This window comes from Orcinus orca, chromosome 2 (genome assembly GCF_937001465.1).
Source record: "Orcinus orca chromosome 2, mOrcOrc1.1, whole genome shotgun sequence".
Lineage (NCBI taxonomy): Eukaryota > Metazoa > Chordata > Mammalia > Artiodactyla > Delphinidae > Orcinus > Orcinus orca.
In genome coordinates, this window is record NC_064560.1 from 116605916 (window position 1) to 116630514 (window position 24599).

The 24599-nt window shown below is 43.4% G+C and overlaps 1 protein-coding gene and 1 long non-coding RNA gene across 3 annotated transcripts in view; one reads left to right on the forward strand and one right to left on the reverse strand.

Annotated features, from left to right (window-relative positions):
* RTF1 (RTF1 homolog, Paf1/RNA polymerase II complex component) overlaps positions 1–13483 on the reverse strand; it is a 49011-nt gene extending 35528 nt beyond the window's left edge. For both annotated transcript variants that reach the window (XM_004273972.4, XM_049706672.1), the window contains exon 1: positions 13271–13483. In XM_004273972.4, the coding sequence (XP_004274020.1) occupies positions 13271–13468 (198 nt within the window). In that variant the 5' untranslated portion in view covers positions 13469–13483. The remainder of the gene's footprint in view (positions 1–13270) is intronic.
* A 25-nt stretch (positions 13484–13508) lies between these two features.
* LOC125963655 (uncharacterized) lies at positions 13509–23001 on the forward strand. The gene is made up of 2 exons (XR_007475911.1): positions 13509–14336; positions 19858–23001. It is a non-coding gene; the product is annotated as an uncharacterized LOC125963655 (long non-coding RNA).
* Positions 23002–24599: the final 1598 nt, after the last annotated feature.

A 24599-nucleotide genomic window follows, 5' to 3' on the forward strand; every position in this document is an offset into this window, starting at 1 on the left:
TTTCACTTGAAGGACATCATCGTGGGAACTTTGGTCACATGAACAGACCAACTGCCAGCACTCGCGCTAAAGAAATGCTTTCAAAGTCTGGAATTCCCTGGCTGTTCAGTGGTTAGGACTCTGATCGTTCACTGTAGGGGGCCCGGGTTCAATCCCTGGTCAGGGAACGAGGATCCCACAAGCTGCACGGCACAGCCAAAAAAAATCTGTTCCCTCACTCTTAATGGGAAATGTATGTCTGAAGTGGAAAAGTGACTGAAAACTAAACTGGAGGCTATCCCCGAATTTCCTCTGTAAGTTACAGAAGTACTGATTCTCAGCAATTGATACGATACGAACCATGTCTACAAAGGTAATTTGCTCCCTGTTCTTATTGGTATAGCTAATACTCTGAGCACCCTCTTATTATATATAACTCATGGTAAAATTGGCATTTGTGGGGCTGTTCTGAATAAGCTGACAAACTACAAATTTCTGAGGTCATTTTTAATTTTGGATGCCTAAAAAAAAGTATATTTCTGGTGCTGAACCCAGGGTTAAGCAGTAAGTATGCTGGCCTCTACATGGGAATCCCAATTTGACAACCCCAATATTCCCATTCACCACCTCTGCCTTGTCCTGGTGATTTAAGGGAGTTTAAAGGAGAAGAGATATGCTATTTAGTAAGACATGGCTACAACCAGGATTTGCTTTCTCACATGGTTTCCCTCTCCTGTTACTTCTCCCCAACTCAGTCCAGTCACTCAAAAACACAACAAAAGGATACTTACTCTGGTTCTTGCTTTCTGCTAATATCAATACCAGCCCCAAATTATATTGTACTTACTAGATGCCAGGTACTTTTCTAAGCATCTAACATTTAATCTTCACAACCGCCTTAAGGTAAGTATCGTTATCTTCCCCATTTAAAGATACAGAAACTAAGGAGCAGGAGAGGTTAAGTAACTCACCCAAGGTAATACAGCTAGTACATGAGAGAACCAGGATTCAAACTAGGGCAGATAAAATCCTAGCTCCTATTTTAATCATGGTTTACATTTTCCCCTTGGGCCAAAAGAGAGAAAAATATAACTAATAAATACTAGTAGTATTATTCCTTGATGATATTGGTGCTATACAATTATAGGTTAAGTGCCAAGATAAATTTTTTAAAAAGAGACTGCTATAAAATGTTTTCTTCTTCCAGTCTTTCTATTTTAGGAGTATACCCTCCTTGGCCAGAATGAGAAAATGACCTTCTCAGATTAACAGCTGACACCATCTCTTCTTCATAAGCAGTAACTAAATGTTACTCTTCTCATTTCTTTAGATAGAGCTAGCATACTAACTTCCTGAAAAGACTTCAGATCATAAGAACACTCTACTTTTTCCACATCAAAATGGTAACTCCTATTGACCAAATGCAAATTACAGCAATGTTTGTGTGTTTACAGTCTTTTAAAAACTTGAGGGTGTAATTTACATACAGTACCTTTTATCCTTTCTTAAGGATGGTTCTATGAGTTTGACAAATACATACAGTTGAACCACTCACACAATCAAGATATAGGACAGTTCCATCATCCCCCCAAATTTTGCTGTAATTTGCACTGGTCAATAAGAGTTACCATTTTGGTATGAAAAAGTAGAGTGTTTATGATCTGAAGCCTTTTCAGGAAGTAAGTGCTCTTCATATCTCTCCCTCCACCCCCTGGCAATCACATACCTGTTTTCTGTCCCTACAGATCTGCCTATTGTAAAATATCACATAAATGGAATCATATAGTGTGTAGTCTTTTGAATTTGGTTTCCTTACTTAGCATAATGCATTTGAGATTGGACAGGTATCAACCGTTTGTTTCTTTTCTTTTTTTTTCTTTTAAATGTGATATTGAGTTTTGGGGACAGATTTCTTTTTTTTTTTAAATGTTGAGCCTTCTTTTAATTTATTTATTTTTATTTTTGGCTGTGTTGGGTCTTCGTTTCTGTGCGAGGGCTTTCTCTAGTTGTGGCAAGCGGGCGCCACTCTTCATCGCGGTGCGCGGGCCTCTCACTGTCGCGGCCTCTCTTGTTGCAGAGCACAGGCTCCTGACGCGCAGGCTCAGTAGTTGTGGCTCACAGGCCTAGTTGCTCTGCGGCATGTGGGATCTTCCCAGACCAGGGCTCGAACCCGTGTCCCCTGCATTAGCAGGCAGATTCTCAACCACTGCGCCACCAGGGAAGCCCCAGTTTGTTTCTTTCTATTGTAAAGTAGTATTCCATTGTGTGGATACACCACACTTTATCCATATGCCAGTTGAAAAACATTTGGGTTGTTTCCATCTTGGGGCAATTATTTGTTCATGTACAGGTTTTTGTGTAAACATTAGTTTTTATTTCACTCGGATAAATACCTAGGAGTGGTACTGCTGGTTTATATGGTAATTTGTGTATGGCCTTTACTATTATCTTTTTTCCACATTACCTTCATGCAAATTTATAAAAATTAGAAAGACTTCTGGTAAGTAGTGTACTTCCTGACCCTTTGAGGTTCACAAATGCACTAGAAGTCTGTTTTAATACCAACTCATTAAAACAGGGATTTGGATATGCTAGCAATCAAATCCTTTCCTGAAACAAGCAGTAGATATATTACAAACAGTAGATATCCATTAAAAGTTACTGTAACTAAAGTGTTAATGTGTTAGTATCGCCTTCCTGTTAAAGAGATTCCACTCTATACTAAAAACCTAACAAATGTCTCTCCATCAGCAAACAACTGCATCTGATAGGCACAGTCCTTCTTCTTCTACTACATTAAATACCATATTAACAATAGCATAGAGACAGCAAAGACCTTCCTCTTAAAAAGTGTGAAAGATACCCTTTCCACAAGCTGAGAATTGTATAGGAAGTTACTGGGGGAACTCATGGCAAGGCTACTCTTCACAGTTAAGTCCTTTATATTCTTTTTTTTTAAATAAATTTATTTATTTTATTTATTTATTATTTTTGGCTGCGTTGGGTCTTCATTGTTGCGTGTGGGCTTTCTCTAGCTGCCGCGAGCAGGGGCTGCTCCTCCTTGTGGTGCGCGGGCTTCTCATTGAAGTGGCTTCTCTTGTTGCGCAGCACGGGCTCTAGGCATGCAGGCTTCAGTAGTTCCGGCTCGCGGGCTCTAGAGCGCAGCCTCAGTAGCTGTGACGCAAGGGCTTAGTTGCTCCGCAGCATGTGGGACCTTCCCGGACCAGGGCTCGAACCCGTGTGCCCTGCATTGGCAGGCGGATTCTTAACCACTGTGCCACCAGGGAAGCCCAAGTCCTTTATATTCTGAGGACTCATAAATACAGCTGGACACACTAATGTGCAACAGAAAGGTCTTGCCAACACTCCACACATGAAGAGATCATCAGATTTGTTACCTGTAGGGGTTGATTTATCCAACACCAATACTGAAAAAAGCCAATCTAAAACTGATTCATGCACGGGGGTAGGTCCTTCTGCAGCTCTCTCCTGCTAGCCCACTTCACTGTGCCACACTGGTTGAGATGACATTTCTGTGTGTCCAGTGGTTCTCTCTCACCATCCTCCTTGTATTTCATCACATCTAGTGAAAACCTCCCCTACTTATCTCAGCATTCCTCTAGGATGGAATGGCTGTGTGGGGTGCCCACATGGTTTATCAAACTTAAGCTGAACTAAAGATCTGCTGAGAGTAATGCCAATGCCCAACACACTATAGGTGACTGTGTAGGATGGCACATCTGGCTTCTAGAGCAGTTTCATTAACATTGCTTGAAAACCATATTTAACAATAAACTAGACAGCCAAATTGCAAGTCTAATTGCACTAAGGTAATATTTATTAAAATAGTATTATTCTGGCTAAAATTAGAATTCTAATCCATCACTATATGAAGACTCATAAACCTTAGGATTTAATTCCTCCACCCCATCATTCACAAACAGTGTATTTTTGCAATGCCATGTCGGGATCGATCTGTAATAAAGAAACTTATTTAAAGGAAATTACTTACTTAAAGGAAATTAAATCTCATCTCTTTAATCAAACCTCCCATGATCACACAAAAGTGGGATACAGATTCTGCACCCCAGAAAAGGAGAATAAAAGCCCAAATGGATAAACCTCAGAGGTTTTTTATAGCTAATTAGCATGCTGAGCTCTTTTTCACGTATTCATTCCACAAATACAACTAATGCAAGTGATTACTACCATCTAGGGTGACCAAACATCTTGGTTTGCTTAGCACTGTCCTGGTTTTAGCACTGAAAGTCCTGAATTCTGGGAAACTCAGTTCCTGGCAAGCGGGACAGATAGTTCCCCTGCTACCAGCACCTACTATATACCAAGCTGTGGGTAGAAAGTCAAGAATAAGAGATACATAGTCCTTGACCTCACAGAATTTAAAATCAAGTGAGGGTGTGTATGTATAACTGATTCACTTTGCTGTACTAACCTGAAACTAACACATTGTAAATCAATTATACTCCAATAAAAATTTTAAAATAAATAAATAAAATCAAGAGAGGGAGACAGACAATAAACAGGTAAACAAGTATATCTAGTGATAAGTGCTAAGAAGGAAGTGAATCAAAGTGAGTGGGAAACCTATCTGCAATAGGGTGATTGTGGGAAGGCTTCTCTGAGGCAATGGTATTTAGGCTGAGACTAGAAACGGGGGGAAGACACAGGGTGCAGTCTTCTGGATAGAAGTCTTCAGATAGAACAGATAAGGCACTGGACTTCTCTAGTGGTTAAGAGTCCGCCTGCCGCGGCTTCCCTGGTGGCGCAGTGGTTGGGGGTCCGCCTGCCGATGCAGGGGGCGCGGGTTCGTGCCCCGGTCTGGGAGGATCCCGCATGCCGCAGGGCGGCTGGGCCCGTGAGCCATGGCCGCTGGGCCTGCGCGTCCGGAGCCTGTGCTCTGCAGCCGGAGAGGCCACAACAGTGAGAGGCCCGTGTACTGAAAAAAAAAAAAGAGTCCGCCTGCCAATGCAGGAGACACGGGTTTGATCCCTGGTCCGGGAAGATCCCACATGCCGCGGAGCAACTAAGCCCGGGAGCCACAACTACTGAGCCTGCGCTCTAGAGCCCGTGAGCCACAACTACTGATCCCGCATGCCGCTACTGAAGCCCGCGCGCCTAGAGCCCATGCTCCACAAAAGAAGCCACCACAATCAGAAGCCCACGCACCGCAAGGAAGAGTAGCCCTCACTTGCCGCAACTAGAGAAAGCCCTCATGCAGCAACGAAGACCCAACACAGCCAAAAATAAATACATAAATAAATAAATTTATATATTAAAAAAAGGATAAGGCCCTGAAATTGGCAATAGCTTGGCTTAACCAAAGAACTAAAAGGGAACCAGGGTGACTAGAGCTTCATAGGCAAGGGGACAGGGGGTGGGGGTGGGGGTGGGGGTGATGGAATGAGGCAGGTTAAAGGTAAGAAGAAACCACATCATTCCCAGGTTTATACAGCAGGATCAGGAAAATGAATTTTATTTGAAGGCAGTGGGGAGCCATCAAATGGTTTTAAGCAGGGAAGTAACCATCCCCTGAGGGTTTTTAAAATAGCACTCTGACTGACAGAGGAACAGATTACAGGGCCAGGGAGGAAGTGCAGAGAGGAGTCCACAGCAGGGTCATCAGAGTGGATGGTGACCTGGACAAGGTAAGAAGCCACAGGGACACAGAGAAGTGGGAGGACTTGAGAGAAGCTAAGAAAAGAGTAGTAATTCATAGAGGTTTAAATCTGAGACATTATTTTCTATTATTTCTTTCATATCAAAATTTTTGATTGAAGAACATCATTCCAACAGTGGACACTGGTTATTTTTCAGGATAAGGAACAGAGCCATTGCGCGCATATACGTTTGTGGAACAGGGAGGTATTTTTGTTTCAGTGGAACTGTTTCAACAAGCATGTACTATTTTTATCATTAAAAAAAACAAAAGAAAACAAACCAAAACAATGAACATACACACGAAAACCCTTCTGAAGTAGTAATTCCAAAGTGACAGTGTAACATTCCTTTACATTTCACATGACTGGCATGAAATGTGGCAACTTCCCTTTCCAATTTCTAGCAAAGTGATTATAATTATAGATAAAATACTGAGTTATATAAATGCCCACAATGTCATAGAATTGATAAAATAAAACCAGTTTTCAACACATTCAAAATAAAAGGTACATTAAAATTTTTTTAAATTTCTACTACTGTTACTTGTTTCTACTTGGTTCCCTCTTCTAATACACTTTCTAACTAATGCACATTTCCATGGTTTACAGAAGAGGTTTCAGTATTACAGCAGAGGGGCTAAAGCAAGAACTCCCAATCTGACAGTGTCCCTTTACCTCTAAGTAATACTACTATAATCAGAAAAGTTAGAATCTAACTTTCTACTGTGGATATGCCAAGCAGCACTTGCTTATTCAACAAAGATTTATTGTCTACTCTGTGTCAGGCAGGCATTATTTTCAACTACGTACTTAAATGTCTCCACTTGAGTATTTCATAGACAACTTTAATCTCTACACATACAAGACTGAACACATGCTCTTCACCTTTAAACCTGATCTTCCTCCAGGGTTCCCCATCTCATGCCAGAATCTCCTCTTCCTCACCCTCAACATCCAACCAGTCATCAAATCCTCTCAGTTTTACAGCATGAATATTATGTCCAATTAATCCACCTTCTGTCGTCTCTATAACTACACCAGTCCAAGTCAGGCATTCATTTAACAAATACTGACAAGGTATATGCTGCAGGCCAGGCACTGTTCTAGGTGCAGGGATACTACGTTGAACAAACAGTCTTGCCCTCTTGGAGCTTCCATTCTAATGGAACTTATGCTCTCCACCATCTCTCACCTGGACTCCTCTACCTGCCATCTAACCAGTGTCCCTTCTCCAGATTACTCTCCACATAGCAGCCCGGGAAAACTTTTCAAAAGACAAGTTGGAACACCTCTTTCAGCTTAAAATCCTTCAGTGGTTTCTCATTACCCTCAGAATAACGTCCACAGTCCTTACTATTGCCAACCTGGACCTGCCAGTGGCTTAAAACGTCTTTTTAACCCCAGCCCACAGAAAGATAAATTATACTTTATGACCCTGTATATACATACATACATATATGTGAAACACAAGTTTTATGAAACACACTTATCTTTACTAGGTCTGACATATGATTTTTTTTTCTATTTGATTCAATTTCGTTTTTATTTTTAACACTGGTTGTGATTCACTAAACTGGCTTTTCCATCCTCAAAGGGTCCAAACAGACTACTTCTGCAGCTTCATTTGTACCACTCTCCCTCCAACTAGTGATGTCCCAGTCACTCTGCTTCTTTCAGTTTCATGAGGGTGCTAGGTCCTTCCTGCCTCAATGCTTTTGTACATTTTGGTCCCTCAACCATGAACATTCACATGTCCCTGTACTCTTCAGTCTCCTATCTCCTTATCCCTAACCCATATTCCAGATCTCAGTTTAAATGTCACTCCCATCAGGTGAACATAGAGTCCCTGGTCAAACTCTCACAGCATCCTCGCTCTTCCTTCATAGCCTGTAACGCAAGTGTAAGGAAATGACTCTCTGAGCAATGCCTGCCCCTGTCCCTCCCTTTGCCCCCATCCCCTAAGCTCCTTGAAGGTAGAAACTGCTTTGATTTTGTTCACCCAATAGCCCTATTGCCTCGCTCTGTCTAACACATTTGTTGAAAGAGTAAAAAAAACAAAAAAACAATCTTTGCCCTTGGGGAACTTACAGTCCAGGGAGCAAATAAGTACACCAAGAGAACCAGTGTTGAAAGATAGGTTTTGAATTTTTCCTGAAAGCCTGTTAAAGGTCCCATGGGACTCAATTTTCCCTGCACTACTTCTAAAAGAAAATCAAGTGAAATTGGCAGATGAGTTACATCAGGCTAGATGCAACATTATGACACAAATTTAAAACTTCACAAGTTAACCCAACACTTCTCACAAGTTCATCCTAGACTTCAAACTCTGCTCTAATGTAAAAAGACTTTATCAATGAGAAGCACAACTTTTATTTTTTATTTTTTTAACATCTTTATTTAAGTATAATTGCTTTATAATGGTGTGTTAGTTTCTGCTTTATAACAAAGTGAATCAGCTATACATATACATGTATCTCCATATCTCCTCCCTCTTGTGTCTCCCTCCCACCCTCCGTATCCCACCCCTCTAGGTGGTCACAAAACACAGAGCTGATCTCCCTGTGCTATGCGGCTGCTTCCCACTAGCTATCTATTTTACATTTGGTAGTGTATATGTTCATGCCACTCTCTCACTTCGTCCCAACTTACCCTTCCCCCTCCCCGTGTCCTCAAGTCCATTCTCTATGTCTGCGTCTTTATTCCTGTCCTGCCCCTAGGTTCTTCAGAACCTTTTTTTCTTTAGATTCCATATATATGTGTTAGCATACGGTATTTGTTTTTCTCTTTCTAACTTACTTCACTCTGTATGTCAGTCTCTAGGTCCAGCCATCTCACTACAAATAACTCAATTTCATTTCTTTTTATGGCCGAGTAATATTCCATTGTATATATGTGCCACATCTTCTCTATCCATTCATCTGTCGATGGACACTTAGGTGAGAAGCACAACTTTTTAATTTCCCACCTTTTACGGGGAAGGTTTATGGAAGGATACTTTATAACAATGCTATTTTAACACATAATGTCTAAAAATAACCCCTAGAAAATACTTAGGGGCCTATTGTTTCAAAAAAATTTTTAATTTATGGTTACTTCAATAGAATGAGCATAGAAAAAGAGGACAGGACAACACAATCCCCATTTTAAATAAGGATGGAAATTATGAAATAAAGCATCCCAGTATGCATGTAGCTTTTTTTCCCTTGAAAACGGCAGAGTAAAGTTTTTATAAATACTGAGTTGTATTTATCTGAATAGACAACTCTGATTCCTTTATTATCTTGGATGCTTTTCATGTTATAGCACCCACTGCATAGATATTATTCCATAAAGAGTGCACATGTTATCTCCGTGGAGGTACGTGGTGGGGTAAAAAAGCCTAGGTTTGGCTCAAATTCTGTTATTTTTTTCCAAGAAGCACCAAAAGCAAGTATCTCCATGATTTGCAATTCTGAAATGTTGAAGAAAGGGTGTGGCCAACATAAAAAAATAAGGTCACTATCAGGTCATATGTTAAAATAAATCCTTCGAATTCTCAAAGGTCTGAGTTTTTAAAACCTTTGAAAGTTAAAACAAATTTTAAAGGACTCCAATTCAGTTACTACATACCTCTTCCCACCAAGAAGAAGGAAGGGAAAAAAGAAACAGGCCTCAAAAAAAAAATCATCCCAACAATTCAAACAGCTTCAGGGATTTAGAAAAACCGGCAGCTTTGCCACTTTGAACATCTCTGTTAAGTTCTTTTGCTTATATGTGCACACACTATGGCTGAGACAGGAAGCTATTTCTCTCCCAAACTACTTACAGTGTCTTACTAAAAGATTAACTTGCATACAGACAGTGGTCTCAGTGTTTAACACAAATAAGTACCTGGGCTGTACCTGGTAAAAATGCAGAGGAGAGAGTCCCCAGAGAGTCTGATTCAGTAGGTCTGGGATGGGAGCCCCTGCAAAGTACATCTTAAACAAGCAACCCAAGCAGTTTCTGACACACATGTTCCTCCTCTCACCACCAGGAAAAGCCAATGTAGAAGGCTAAGGACTAACTTGGAGGTAATATTTCTGACATAATGGCTTAGATTCCCACCTGGAAAACTCAGAGACAAAGGATCTCCTTATTAACTGTGCTCCACTCTCACACTTGACACTCAGAGATTTGTCATGGTTTGTTCTTTCCCACTAAACAGCAAATACAATGTTATACCCCCCAACGAAGACCCAGAACTAGATGGAGCAGTCCAAGGCATCTTGGTAAAGAAAGGTCCAGAATGCATTAATTTTGCTCAGAGGAGTCCTAAAGTCCCCAAAACTAGGCTGACTTTGAACTTCTGCTAAAGATCTCTGGGAGATCTTCTAGAGAGCATAGATCTTTTTGATTCCTCTGAGAGCCTCGCACAGTGCTGAACATATAGAGACGGCACTAGTGCCTGTTAGGATGCGCAGGAAAAGGGAATTCTGATCTGGCTCCCATCTGATAAAAGAACGCCAATGAGTAGTTTGAAAAGGAGGAAGTTGAAATTGCTATTAAAATGCATTACGTATTACTTACAAATTTTATGCTAATTTCTTTTTACAAATAGATAAAGTTGGGTTTAAAGTTGCAATCCCTCCAGTTCCCACTTTGGAAAAGCTTTCTGTGGATCAGAAAAATCTCTCTACTACAAAAGGAAGCTCTCAACTCATTTCATATGTCAGACTTCTGTGGAAAATCACCAAAGACAGAATAATTTACAGCTTAGTTCATGCATCATCAGAACAGGTGACTTAAGAGTGCTTCACCAAGGAAGTCCCCCAAATAATTTTTTAAACTGATGTATCAATTTTCTCTAAACTATTCAATATACTTTACAAACATGAATTCTAGCAACACAGAAAATGGCTGTGCAACATCATTTTCATTTTGCAATATTAAAAACAGATTAAGTTAGTATAGTGGAAAGAGTATAGGCCTTGTAGTTGTACAGATTTGGGTTGAAATGCCACTAACAAGTTGTGTGAATTTAGATAAGTTACATCTTCAACCTCCATTTTCCTCATATCTAAAATGGGGAAGGGGCTTCCCTGGTGGCGCAGTGGTTAAGAATCCACCTGCGGATGCAGGGGACATGGGTTCGATCCCTGGCCCGGGAAGATCCCACATGCTGCGGAGCAACTAAGCCCATGTGCCACAACTACTGAGCCTGCGCTCTAGAGCCCGCAAGCCACAACTACTGAGCCCACGTGCCACAACTACTGAAGCCCGCGTGCCTAGAGCCCGGGCTCCCCAACAAAGAGAAGCCACCGTGATGAGAAACCCACGCACCACAACAAAGAGTAGCTCCCGTTCGCCTCAACTAGAGAAAAGCCCGCGCACAGCAACGAAGACCCAATGCAGGCAAAAATAAATAATAAATTAATTTAAAAAACAATTTTTAAAAATATTTTTATAAATTTCAGGAGTCTTCCGGGTAACATTTTCAATTTACCTTTTACTTCCTATCCCATAACCAGGTGTCTATCCCTTTTATACTTCTCCACAGGCCCCACTACTCCCCACCTCCCACCTCCATACCACCATTTTCAAAACAGCCCTCTTTTCTTCAACACATCTTCAGTCCCTCTTTCTTAAAGTCCTCCTCTTTCATGCCCTAATATTTAATTTCTGAGACCTCTGACTTACTACAAAGGACTCCCAAGAAGTCATTCATAGAAATGCTTTAGTTTCTAAGTGCTTGTACCAACATTAATTCTTTTTTTTTTTTTTTTTTTGCAGTATGCGGGCCTCTCACTGTTGAGGCCTCTCCCGTTGTGGAGCACAGGCTCCGGACGCGCAAGACCCAGCGGCCACGGCCCACAGGCCCACCCGCTCCGCGGCATGTGGGATCCTCCCGGACCGGGGCACGAACCCGCGTCCCCTCCATCGGCAGACGGACTCTCAACCACTGCGCCACCAGGGAAGCCTTAATTCTCTTTTTAAAAAATAAATTTATTTTAGCTATTGATTTTTGGCTGCGTTGGGTCTTCATTGCTGTGCGCCGGCTTTCTCTAGTTGGGGCGAACGGCGGCTACTCTGCCGTTATGGTGCACGGGCTTCTCATTGTGGTGGCATCTCTTGTTGCGGAGCACGGGCTCTAGGCGCGCGGGCTTCAGTAGTTGTGGTTCGCGGGCTCTAGAGCGCAGGCTCAGTAGTTGTGGCTCACGGGCTTAGTTTCTCGGTGGCATGTGGGATCTTCCCGGACCAGGGATCGAACCCCTGTCCCCTGCATTGGCAGGCGGATTCTTAACCACTGTGCCATCAGGGAAGCCCCCAACATTAATTCTTACAAATACTTAATCCTTTATAATAACTCAATCAGATCCACAAGGCTGATGTTTTGGGTTTTTTTGCGGTACGCGGGCCTCTTACTGTTATGGCCTCTCCCGTTGCCGAGCAACAGGCTCCGGACGCGCAGGCTCAGCGACCATGGCTCAAGGGCGCAGCCGCTCCGCGGCATGTGGGATCTTCCCGGACCGGGGCACGAACCCGTGTCCCCTGCATCGGCAGGTGGACTTTCAACCACTGCGCCACCAGGGAAGCCCAAGGCTGATGTTTTATCTAGACTTTACTGTTCTGGCCCAAGATACATAGCTAGAAAACAACATAGCCCAGCCTAGAACTCAAAAAATTTCAGATTCTAAGTTCAGTACTCTCTCTACTCAACTTATAGAACTATTATCTCTTGCATATCCTTTCTTTATATCATTTGTTCACAAAATGTGGGGGAAAACCCTCTTTGTATCTTCTGGTATCACTGGAGCACTGCTACAAAGGACAGCTTCCTCCCCACAGTATTTTCTAGAGTATATAACAGTTCAAGCAACCCCAAGACAGTGAGACCAAAAGTTAGTTTCAATGTCTCCTGTACATCTTTCAAGTAGAAAGAATTTCTGGGATGCTGCATGAAAAGGGCCAAGAGGCCCCGCCACACTCTCTCCATGACGCCCTAGATATTTCTCCACTTATGCCCTCTTTCCTCCTCCCATGAGCCGTCTTCGGTCTGACATCTCAACGGAGACCCTTCTCAAAGACAAACGACCCTAGCTGCCAAACAGATTCGTGCCCACAGCTACGTATTCCTCGCCAAGCACGACAGAGGTTCCCCTCCTCTCTGTTCACACCCTTGTCTGAAAAACTTCATCTTCCAGAGCTTGCACCTTCTCGGCCTCCCTCCCCCACACCGCCCCACGATCACCCTTGCACCTCCTCCAAAACCTCCCAGTCTCCCGGGTTGGCGGGCGATACTTCCTATCTCTCCGTGCCCGGATCGCCTGGCCTGCAGCCTGCCGCGCCGATCTGACCCTGGCAGACCAAGGACCCCTCGAGTCCCCCGAGCCCGAGGCCCACTAGCCTGGCCCCTGCCCCGCCTCCCCGCCCAAGGCGCCAAGTCCTCGGGGCTCTGTCTCCAGGCCCCGGCCAGACTCCAAGAGCCGCGGGCACTGTGGGGAGAGCAGAAAGGGGCGGCAGCGGGCGTTCAGGACACGAGGCAGGCCGGGCGCTCCGGCCAGGAGGCCCGGGGCCCGACCGGCTCCCGACTACCGTGGCCAGGACTCAGCTCTCCCGCTCCGCTGGCCCGCGCCTCCGCGGCCTGCCCTCACCTGATCCAGGTTCTCGTCGCTGCCGCTGTCTTCCGTGTCTGAGTCGATCACAACGCGGCCTTTCCGCTTCTTTACCATCGTGGTCCCCCGGCTCCCACGCCGGACGCCGCCCGGACTCCCCTCTTGCCCGCCTGCCAGTGGGACCGCCACTGCCGCCGCCGCCGCCGCTGCTCGACCCACACAAAGGCGACCGCGCATGCGCGCTCCGCTCCGCCCCTGGCCCCGCCCCTTGCTCGTCGCACGCCGTTCGCCGGCGCCCAGAGCCCCGCCCACCCCGCCCCCGACGCAGCGTGGGAGGCGGGGGCATCGGGTTGGGTTCCGGGCTCTGAACCGCCGTTCCGTAACCAGCGCTGCCCGTTGGAAGGCTTGGGTGTGTCTCTGCTGCGGGGCTGAAGCTTCACGTGCTGCCTACCTGTCGTGGACTGCAGCGGCAAGCATCTGGGTCCGCTCTAAGGAGCCTTTCAACTGTCCGACACTGATGGAGTGTCGAGGGCACCGTCAGGGCCGTCCGCCTGGGAGACACAAATCGGCTGGACCACGCTGAGGGCACCTGTCGTGGGATGAAGCCTTCCTACCTGGGCTGTGCGAGTGACAACTGAGCTGGGACGTGGAGGATGCATCTGATTTACCCAAAAAAAGAGTAGCGGGAAGGGTGTTCCAAGCAAAGAACCTCTTGGTCAGAGACCTAGCGATAATAGAAAAAGTTGGGCTCAGGGAACTGAAAGTTCATTATGGCCGAACAGAGGGTACGGTGTGTGGGGATGAGGCTGCGGAGGGACCCAGCAGCTGAATCATTCAGACCTAATAAACTCTTAGGAAGTTTGAACTTCGGAAGTTTGAACTTTAGTATTGAAAGATTCTAAACTGAAGAACAGCATTATCAGATTCGTGTTTTTAAAAAATTACTCTGGCTGCAGTGTGGCGAATGGATTACAAAGAAGGGAGACTAAGGCAGGGAAACCACAGAGGCTATTGATTGCATTTTGGCAAAAGATGATGATGCCCTCAAGTAAGGAAGAAGCAGTGGAATTGGAGAGAAGTGGATGGATTCTGGATAATTTGGAAGGTAGCATTACCAGGACTTGAAGATTAGTTGGGAGAGGGAAAATGTGACGTTCCAAATACAAATGGTGCTCAGGTTCTGGCTTAGGAAGCTGGTGGGTCCTTCGTGGAGATAAGGAACACAAGTGGAGAGGAGGTTGGGGAGACTGGAGGGTGCAGGAAATCAGTTCAGTTTTATGCCTTAAATGCAATTTTATGCAATTTTATCAGCTGTTGAGGTCAGCTGATAAAAACAAATTCAGAAGTGATTTCTTTGTGGGATTTGGAATATAAGGTAGGGAGTGTCAGCAATAATAATTTGAAACTGTTCTCAAAAGTTTTTGGAGTCCATTAATTCTTTCTTCTGGTAGTGAACTTGAGAGCTAGACTTCAGTCTTCCCTGAGCTGTTATTGGGCAGAGGCAGGCTGATGAGTTCTTGCTGTCTGGTTTCCCTTTTCCTTTCCCCTTTACTGTCTATATTTTATTTTCTCCAGCAAGTTTGTATCACAAATGTGTATGCTTTAAAATAATAATAAAAGAAGATATACACAGAGAAATCCCTGGAACTAAACACATACATACATGTCAAGTTTGCTGCCAGTTAGCTTGAAAAGGGTTCAGGATTAAGGTAGAGAAGACAACCCAAATAAGGCTCAACTATCTCTTTACTCCAAAAGATTTTTTCCTAAGAGAAGTCCCCTAGACTTCTCTCCCCCAGCATACCCTTGGAACTGAGCCCATGGCCAAGATGACCCAAAATGACCAGGTCATCTCCCTTGCTTCTGGCTACCCCAAAGGCTGGTGCCCTTCTCTGAGGACCCTCTCTAAATGTGTGAATAAAAGAAAGTCATAATATAGTCAGTGACCCCTGACTGCAATGAAGAAAGATAGGTTCTTTATTTGAGTGAAATCTATTGATATTGATCTTTCTGCAAGGGGTCTTCTAATGCATCATGGACTGGAGTTAGTCCATACTGAGACTAAACTGATATGAATGAATTAACACTGTACTCTAAATTTCCTCTTGAGTTGGCTTCCCAAGGAACCCAACCTGTGAAAGTTTCCCCTTGTAAAATGAGGATAATGATAATATCTGCCTCTTTGGGTTATAATAAGGTATAAATTAGTTAACACAGGTAAAAAAAAAAGTGCTTAGAATACTTCCTGGTAAAGAGTAAGCACTCAGTAAATGTCAGGTATCATTGTTATAATTGGAGAGGCAGATTACAGTAGAGTGGGAAGGGGCTGGAGGAAGAGTGTTGGAGATGGGAGATTTTTATTTTTTAATTTGTACACGGTGTTCTGTGAACTTATTACACTGAGTATGAATTTTTCATAATTTTAAAATGTTTTCTGGGGAAATAGAGTAATTTTTAAATTATAAAAACGATTCCTACTTATTATAAATAAATTTAAGGGCAGAACATAAAGGAATAAAAAAAACTATGTAAAATTCTCCCATCCCAAGATATCCATCCACTCTTTATCAAAACAAACAAAATTGTTTGCATGTGTATATATTTGTTCAACATGTATTTATCAAGCACCTACTATATGCCTGAGCTCAGGCACTGAGCTAGATGCTGAATAAGATGAAAAAGTCACCAAGACAAGATCTCTGCTCTCAAGGGACTACATTTATTCACACATACACATTGCAAAAGTCATGCACATTCAAAGTGCTGTGAGGATCCCTTTTCATGCAGACCACCCCAAAGGACAAAAGAGATTTTTTTTAAAAAAACCTTGTTTTATTTTCGTTTTTTTAAATGTATTTATTTATTTATTTATGGCTGTGTTGGGTCTTCGTTTCTGTGCATGGGCTTTCTCTAGTTGTGGCAAGCGGGGGCCACTCTTCATCGCGGTGCGCAGGCCTCTCACTATCGCGGCCTCTGTTGTTGCAGAGCACAGGCTTCAGACGCGCAGGCTCAGTAATTGTGGCTCACGGGCCCAGTTGCTCCGCGGCATGTGGGATCTTCCCAGACCAGGGCTCGAACCCGTGTCCCCTGCATTGGCAGGCAGATTCTGAACCACTGCGCCACCCGGGAAGCCCAAAAGAGATATTTTTAACATCTGTTGTTTCTGAGAAAATGCAATATGACAAAAATTACTATGCATTCTTAATCCCCAATGTGATGGTGTTAAGAAGTGGGGCCTTTGGGAAGTGATTAGGTTATAAGGGTGGAATCCTCATTAATGAGATTAGTGCCCTATCAAAGAGACCCCAGAGAGCTTTCCCACCACTTATGCCATGTGAGGACACTGCAAAAAGATAGCAGTCTGCACCCAAAGAGGGTCTTCACCAGAACCCAAACATGCTGGCAACCTGATCTTAGACTTCCAGCTTCCAAAACTGTGAAAAATAAATTTCTGTTGTTTATATGCCAAAAAATTACTATGTATTCATTAACCATTTTAAATGAACTTGTATTCTGTTCCTTACAACTATATCTAAAAATATATTTGAAAATAGTAATACATGTATGTATGTGAACTTTGAGAGAAGGACACAGAAATCATTACTGTGTGTATTTGCCATGGTGTTGCAGGGTCCTCCTTTTGGTGACCAGACCATCTCTTAATGAATTCAGGGTCTGAAAATTGACCCAGATCTGAAAGTGGGCAAAGGATGATCACTTTCCATTGGGGCAACTGCCCTCAGCCCCCTGATCACACAACCTTAATTTCTTCTGATTGAAAATTGAGGAGTACCCTCGTTGTCTGCCTATCTGTTTTGCCCTTGGGGATGTTATATTCTGTTAAACATCTCCATAATTCTCTGAGGCTCAGACTTCTGTGGCTGTCATTCTGACCTTTCCACTCATTATAATAATTGCATCTACCTGGCTTCTGGCAGTTAAGTGTTGCCACCTGGCCTCTTGTTTCAAGACCCTATTGCCCCCTTGCTGTTAGTTAGCCCAGTTTTCTAACAGCCTCTCATACTGTCAGTCCTGGCCCAAATAGGAAAACCACCACTGAACTTTTAGTGATGCTGGTGCACCTCTTACTGTCATATTCCTTATGGCCTTGGTGAATGCAGTATCCTCTTTGGCCTTCCCACAGAAAATAATCAGTCTGTGGGATTTCTGACCTTGTATAGTACATCCACCTCATGCTGACTTCTCTGAGTTTTTAAAATCTCCTCCTACACCATCTGTCTTAGCAACTCTGGCATTTTTTACCTCATGTGGGCTGTAAAGTTTTCTGTGCTTCTGAGAGCCATTCTAGTAACAAATTTGTACCATTTCCTGGGGTCCTTGGCAGAATGATAAATTCTGTATCTTAGGAGAGTGCTCCCAAATCAATAAACTCTCCCTAACCCAATTTTACAACCTGGTCCCCTGATCAAGCACCCTCAGAATCCAGTCCCTTGCTTCTCTCCCAGTTCCTGCCCTTACATGCTTGGCTAGTTCTTGCAGCTCCTTTGGGTAGTCCCTTTCCTCCTTTATCAGTCCCAATATGTCCTTTGCTAGGTTATATGGTGCTTTAACCCGGTTATCGGCCGAGTATCCAGGAGGGAGACACAAGCAGATTTCGAGGAGGGTACATGCAGTCTTACAGGGTACAGGCTTCTGTACTGTCTACAAGAAAGAGGGAAGTGTGAAATGGTGGGTCATTTCTTTAGGTTCAGAGGGTTCAGGAGAATCTGGAAATTCAAGATCTTCAGGAACATCAATCAGATATCCCCATTCCATGTGTCATGATCTCATTATTTCCTAACTAGGGCCCTTAGCTGACCTGCATTGCTTGGGAGTTTAACCTTATTGGAGCTTAAACTATTCTGATGATTATCTGGGACCTCAGCTTTCCCTGCCGTCCCACTGCAGGTGTTGAAGACCTCTTCATATGCTGTTAAGGAGGCCCTCTGGCTTTCACACTTGGCTTTCAGTAACAGAACCCAATTTCACTATCCTTATAATTATTATGCCTCCCATATATATTTTTTGAAATATAGTTGATTTATAATGTTGTGTTAGTTTCTGGTATATAGCAAATTGAGTTTTAAATATATATATTTTTTCATATTCTTTTCCATTATAGTTTATTAAGGATATTGAATATAGTTCCCTGTGCTATACAGTAGGACCTTGTTTATCTATTTGATATATAGTAGTTTGTGTCTGCTACTCCCAAACTCCTAATTTATCCCTCCCCCACCCCCTTTCCTCTTTGGTAACCATAAGTTTGTTTTCTATGTCTGTGAGTCTATCTCTGTTTCGTAAATAAGTTCAATTGTATCATATTTTAGATTCCACATATAAGTGATATCCTGTGGTATTTGTCTTTCTCTTTCAGACTTACTTCACTTAGTATGATAATCTCTAGGTCCATGTTGCTGCAAATGGCATTATTTCATTCTTTTTTATGGCTGAGTAATATTCCATCATATTCATATACCACATCTTCTTTATCCCTACATCTGTCGATGGACATTTAGGTTGTTTCCATGTCTTGGCTATTGTGAATAGTGCTGCTGTGAACATAGGGGTGCATGTATCTTTTCAAATTAGAGTTTTGTCCAGATATATGCCCAGGATTGGGATTGCTGGATCATATGGCAATATTTTTAGTTTGTTGAGGAACCTCCAGACTGTTCTTCATAGTGGTTGCACCGAGTTACATTCTCACCAACAGTGTAGGAGGGTTCCCTTTTCTCTGCCCCTCTCCAGCATTTGTTATTTTTTAAAATATATATTTATTTTTGGCTGCGTTGGGTCTTTGTTACTGTGTGCAGGCTTTCTCTAGTTGCAGCGAGTGGGGGCTACTCTTCATTGAGCTACGGGCTCTAGGCGCACGGGCTTCAGTAGTTGTGGCACACGGGCTCAGTAGTTGTGGCTCACGGGCTCTAGAGCGCCAGCTCAGTAGTTGTGGTGCATGGGCTTAGTTGCTCCGCGGCATGTGGGATCTTCCCGGATCAGGACTCGAACCCATGTCTCCTGCATTGGCAGGCGGATTCTTAACCACTGTGCCACCGGGGAAGCCCCAGAGTAGCACTCTTAACCATCGTCAGCAATTTGGTGCCTCTCCCTGGTCTGGTAGACAAGGACCTTCAGCTTGTTTACTCAAAGCAGTAAGGGACCAGCACAGTGGAAATAATTTTAGTGTAAAACATATGGAGGGGCAAGATAGTAAAGGTGGTCAAGACGGGGCAAGAAAGGAGAAACACAGTAGCCAGAGGCGGGATAGGGAAGGGAGAGTCTTCTAATACGTCTCCAGTGCTGTAGGCTGGAGGGGCCTTGAGCAGCTAGCATGCCCTGTCCATCAGCCTGGTCATACTCTCCTGGGAGTCCAAGAGTGGGTGACATTCCAGATTTCCCCAGTTTGGAGAAAATATCACTTAACACCCTCCATATCCATCTGCTCTGAAGGCCCTGAACTCCAAGCAGCCCCCTAATCTAAAAAGGCTTTTCCTTTTTAGACACAAATATTCTTGACAAATATACTTTTCAAGTATATTTGGCTGAAACAAATATTCTTGACAAATATACTTTTCATAATAAACTGTTGATCAATCTTATAAATCATTCTCTCTGTCTTTGGTTAGCAGGGACTGGTTCACCAGAGCCTGAGCACTTTTCAGTGATGAACTGAGCAGCCAGACTTCAAGGGGAGAGAAGAGATGACAGCCTGGGGACTGTGAGCTCTGTGTTCCCTCAGCATAACACCATGCTTTTCATGCATGGCCCTTCCTCTTTCTCCCTGTTTTTCTTACTTTGCCTTAGACTGGATGACTTTCTCTTTCAGCCCCAAATCATGCCCTAATGCCCCAGTGTGTGAATAGAATCATATTTTCCTACTGACTGCTCTCATGCAGGTGCTATTTTTTTTTTGGAAGAGGAAGAAGAAGGAGAAGAAGGGAGAAAGGGAGAAGGGGAAATAAAGAGGAACAGATGAAATCAAAAGGAAAGGAAGAAGGCAAACCCCTGGTGTGTTGAGGACAGAGCTTAAAGCCACGGTTTCTTTCAGTGTCTCCTCAAGGCTCTTTATTCATTCAAAAAATATTTTTGCAACACCGAGTGACACACATTTCTAAGTTAATCCTTTGAGTAAAGTGTAATTTAATTAGTTGGGGGGAATGTGGGGTGTGTTTCAGTCACTCTCAGATATTTTGAATTTATTTTTCAAGTGAAAAATTAATATATGCCTGTTGTGAATAAGAAATCCAAATACCAAAGTGTATAAAGTAAAAAGGTAGCCCTCATCCTCATTCTCCTTCTCTCCTTAACTCTTTTTTTTTAAAATATTGATTGATTGATTTGCCTGTGTTCTGTCTTAGTTGTGGTGCGTGGGCTTCTCTCTAGTTGTGGTGAATGGGCTCCAGAGCATATGGGCTCAGTAGTTGTGATGTGAGGCTTAGTTGCCCCACGGCATGTGGGATCTTAGTTCCCTGACCGGGGATCGAACCTGCATCCCCTGCATTGGAAGGCAGATTCTTAACCACTGGACCACCAGGGAAGTCCCTCTCCTTAACTCTTTTTTTCAAAAAAATTATTTATTTATTTATTTATGGCTGTGTTGGGTCTTTGTTGCTGCTCACAGGCTTTACTCTAGTTGCAGTGAGCGGGGGCCACTCTTCATTGCAGTGCGCAGGCTTCTCACTGCGGTGGCTTCTCCTATTGCAGAGCACGGGCTCCAGTAGTTGTGGCTCGCGGGCGCTAGAGCACAAGCTCAGTAGTTGTGGCGCACAGGCTTAGTTTCACGGCGGTATGTGGGGTCTTCCCGGACCAGGGCTCGAACCCCTGTCCCCTGCATTAGCAGGTGGATGCTTAACCACTGTGCCACCAGGGAAGCCCCCTCTCCTTAACTCTTAAGACCAGTTTGGTGTGTATTGTTCCAGACCTTTGGGGGAGCACATGTAAACACACCCCAAAAACAGGATTGGGCAACATGTATTATCTTGTAATGTGACCTCTCCCAGTAGTGTTAGACTGGCTTGATTGCCAGGCCAAGGTGGCACAAAGGAGTCTGAGAAAATGCTGCGTGTAACTACAAGGTAATGTCTATCCCCATAGGCCTGAGCTCCATGACTAAGTTGTATATGCTGTACATGTTGAACACTTATTAAATGGGAAACCTGTGGGTTTTTTTGTATTTAATTATTCCCTCCTGGTGACTGAGAATTGATTTTAAGATGTTGAAAGTCAGCTCTCTCTCTGGACTCTCTCAGTATAGCTCCATGGTTCATAACCTTTTCCTACCTCAGCACACATAACAGATGCTGTGTGCACTTGATACACACATAACCTGAAGTGTCCTCTGTACTCAAAAAAGCACTCAGGAAAAGCATGTCAGAGTGCCAGGAAGTGAAAGGGATGCTGCCACAGGGATAACCTTATATCTTTAAAATTACTTTTATAAGGGACTTCGCTGGCAGTCCAGTGTTCGGGACTCTGCACTTCCACGGCAGGGGGTGTGGGTTAAATTTCTGGTCAGGGAACTAAGATCCCGAAGCTGCTCAGTTAAAAACAGAAACAGAAACAAAAACAACAACAAAAAGCATTCAATTGAGCACCTGCTCTGTGCCAGGCACTGAACCAGGTGCTGAGGAAACAAAGGTGAACAAGACAATCTAGTACAGCATTCTTGAACTTTACTGAGAAGCAGCTAGGAGCTTATTAAAATGCAGAGTCTGTTTCAGTAGGTGAGACCAAGGAATTTGCATTTTTAACAGATACCCATGGTGATTTCCTCAAGAGTATGGGATGGTCTCATTTTATTTATTTATTTGTTTATTTATTTATTTGGCTGCACCGGGTCTTAGTTGCCGCATGCGGGACCTTCGTTGAGGCACATGGGATCTTTAGTTGCAGCATGTGCGAGCTAGTTCCCTGACCAGGGATCGAACCTGGGCCCCCTGCATTGGGAGCATGGAGTCTTAGTCACTGGACCACCAGGAAAGTCCCGGGATGGTCTCATCTTGAAAAACACTGGTCTCGACACAGAGAAGCCCAAAAATTACATTAGGGGTTCAAGATCAGGGACTATTTTTATCCCTGATATTTCCTGAAATAAGCAGCACATGTGTATTATCATGTGCTGAAGTTAGAGTGACCCTCTGACAATGACTCAGGAAGATTTAAATGCAGAAGAATGCAGACTTATATAAACAAATTGTCTGTCAATATGTAGGAGTTTTCAGAAGATTCCAAATAATTAACATCCTCACTTGACAAATATTGAGTGCCTAGTTTGTCCCAGGTACTGGTGGGCATTCCCTTCTGTCTAAATCTCCTCCTATGCCTTATATTCTGCTACTTCTATTTTTCTGAACCATTATTCTATTTATTATTGCCCTTTCCTGTGTCTTCAAGCTCTCTTTTTCTGCTGGATCCTTCCTTTTAACACATCTCTTTTGTCTGAAAAGTAAAAATTCTTTGACCTTGTGTCTCCTCTAGTTATAATTATGTTCTATTTTCTTCCTCACAACCCCATCACTTAGGATGCTTTTGGCTGCAAGTGACAGAAAACTCAATACACATTGGCTTAAACCAAAGCATCTATTGGCTCATGTGACTGAAAAGTCCAGAAGCATGTCTGGCTTTAAGCAACACTTGATGCAGTAGCTCAAATGATGTCTGAAGGAGCCTAGTCCCTTTGTGTTCTTCGCTCTACTTTAATCCTTGGTGTCCCATCCCATTCACCCCTGGCAGTTTTAAGTTCTCTCTTCATGGTTGCAAAATAGCTCAAATCCTCCCACCACCTTACCCAGGGAAAGATAGAGGATCTCACTGAGGAACCTCCAGGGAAGAGAGAGGAAGCTGTTTCTTCCTAGAAGGCCACAGTACTCCTTGGCACTGACTGAATTAGTTGTCAATTTCTGAACCAATCCCTGGGACCAAGGGTTGGGCTGTGCTGATTGGATTGAGCCAGTTAGGGCAACCCTTGGAGCTGGATTTGGAGTTAATCCCACCCAAATCATGTGGCTGAGAATGGAGGAGGAGTGGTTTTCCAAACAATATTTGGGGACACAGTACTGGAAGGAGAGGAAATGCTGCTTAGCGATCAATAACAGAGACTCACTGTAAGAGCCATGCTTCTGAAAATATAGGCCATGGTCATAGTCGAATGCTCTCATCTTCCATCTATTCTTTTTTTAAAAAACAAATTTACAGGGATGACTATTTATTTATTTATTTATATAGGCTGCACCATGTGGCATGCAGGATCTTAGTTCCCCGACCAGGGATCAAACCCCTGCCCCCTTTGTTGGAAGCTCAGAGTCTTAACCACTGGACCGCCAGGGAAGTCCCCTCTGTCTATTCTTTACCCCTGATCCTGGGGAAAAAATTGCCCCTCATGCCCACATCATTAAATACTACCAAATCCATTGTTCCTTCTAGGTTCTTACCTTGTTTGACTTCTCTGTATCATTTGACACTATTGATGACTCCTCTCTTGACTCCCCTGGCTCATGTGATGCCTCTTTGTCTAGGTTCTACTCTTGCTTCTCTGACTACTCTTTCTCAGGCTTCGTCCCTTAAGTGTTGGTTTTCCATTTTAGGCCCTTTTCTCTTGTCGATCTGCAAACTCTGTTGTATCTGGCCCATTGCCCAGCATGATGTCTGGCACATATTAGCGCTCAAACAATATACTAAACAAATGAACAAATGAATGAATGGGTATTCACTTAGGCTTGAACTCCACTCTGCTAATATAATTCCCAACACTGTATAATCAGCTGATTCTGCTCTCCAGGTCTCCGTATATGTCAACAGCCTTACTGCACACCCCCTACCAGATAACCCACAAGTACCTCGGATTAACATGTGTAAACTACCCTCCTTATCCTTATCTTTAAACCTGTTCCTCCTCTTTTACTCACTCTACTAATTGATGGAGTCACTGTCCACCCAGTTATCCAAAACTGCTTCCTGGTATCTTTCCTCATACCTCCCTCAAACACTTCCTAAGCCTTCTGACTCTACCTTCTTAGTACATCTCACTATCTTCTTCATCCATGCCCACTGCTACCGCCCTGACTTACGTTACGTTAGTCTCCTTACCTTTTTCCTCAGCCTCTACACCATCATCCATCTCTTAAAGCCATTATGACTTGTTCTTAGAGAACATTTTTAAAAGTCATATCTTATTTGTATTTCTCCTTTCAATGAGCACCCCTTTGTCTACAGGATAGAGTTCAAACTCTTGGGCTTGGTGTGAAATATGATTTGTGATGCTGTCTGGCCCAGACCACTCTTCAAAAATGTTTTTCATACTATGAGTGATGACCTGTTTGCAAGTCATGAAATCAATTTAGTGGGTCACATGTAACATTTAAAAAAGTGT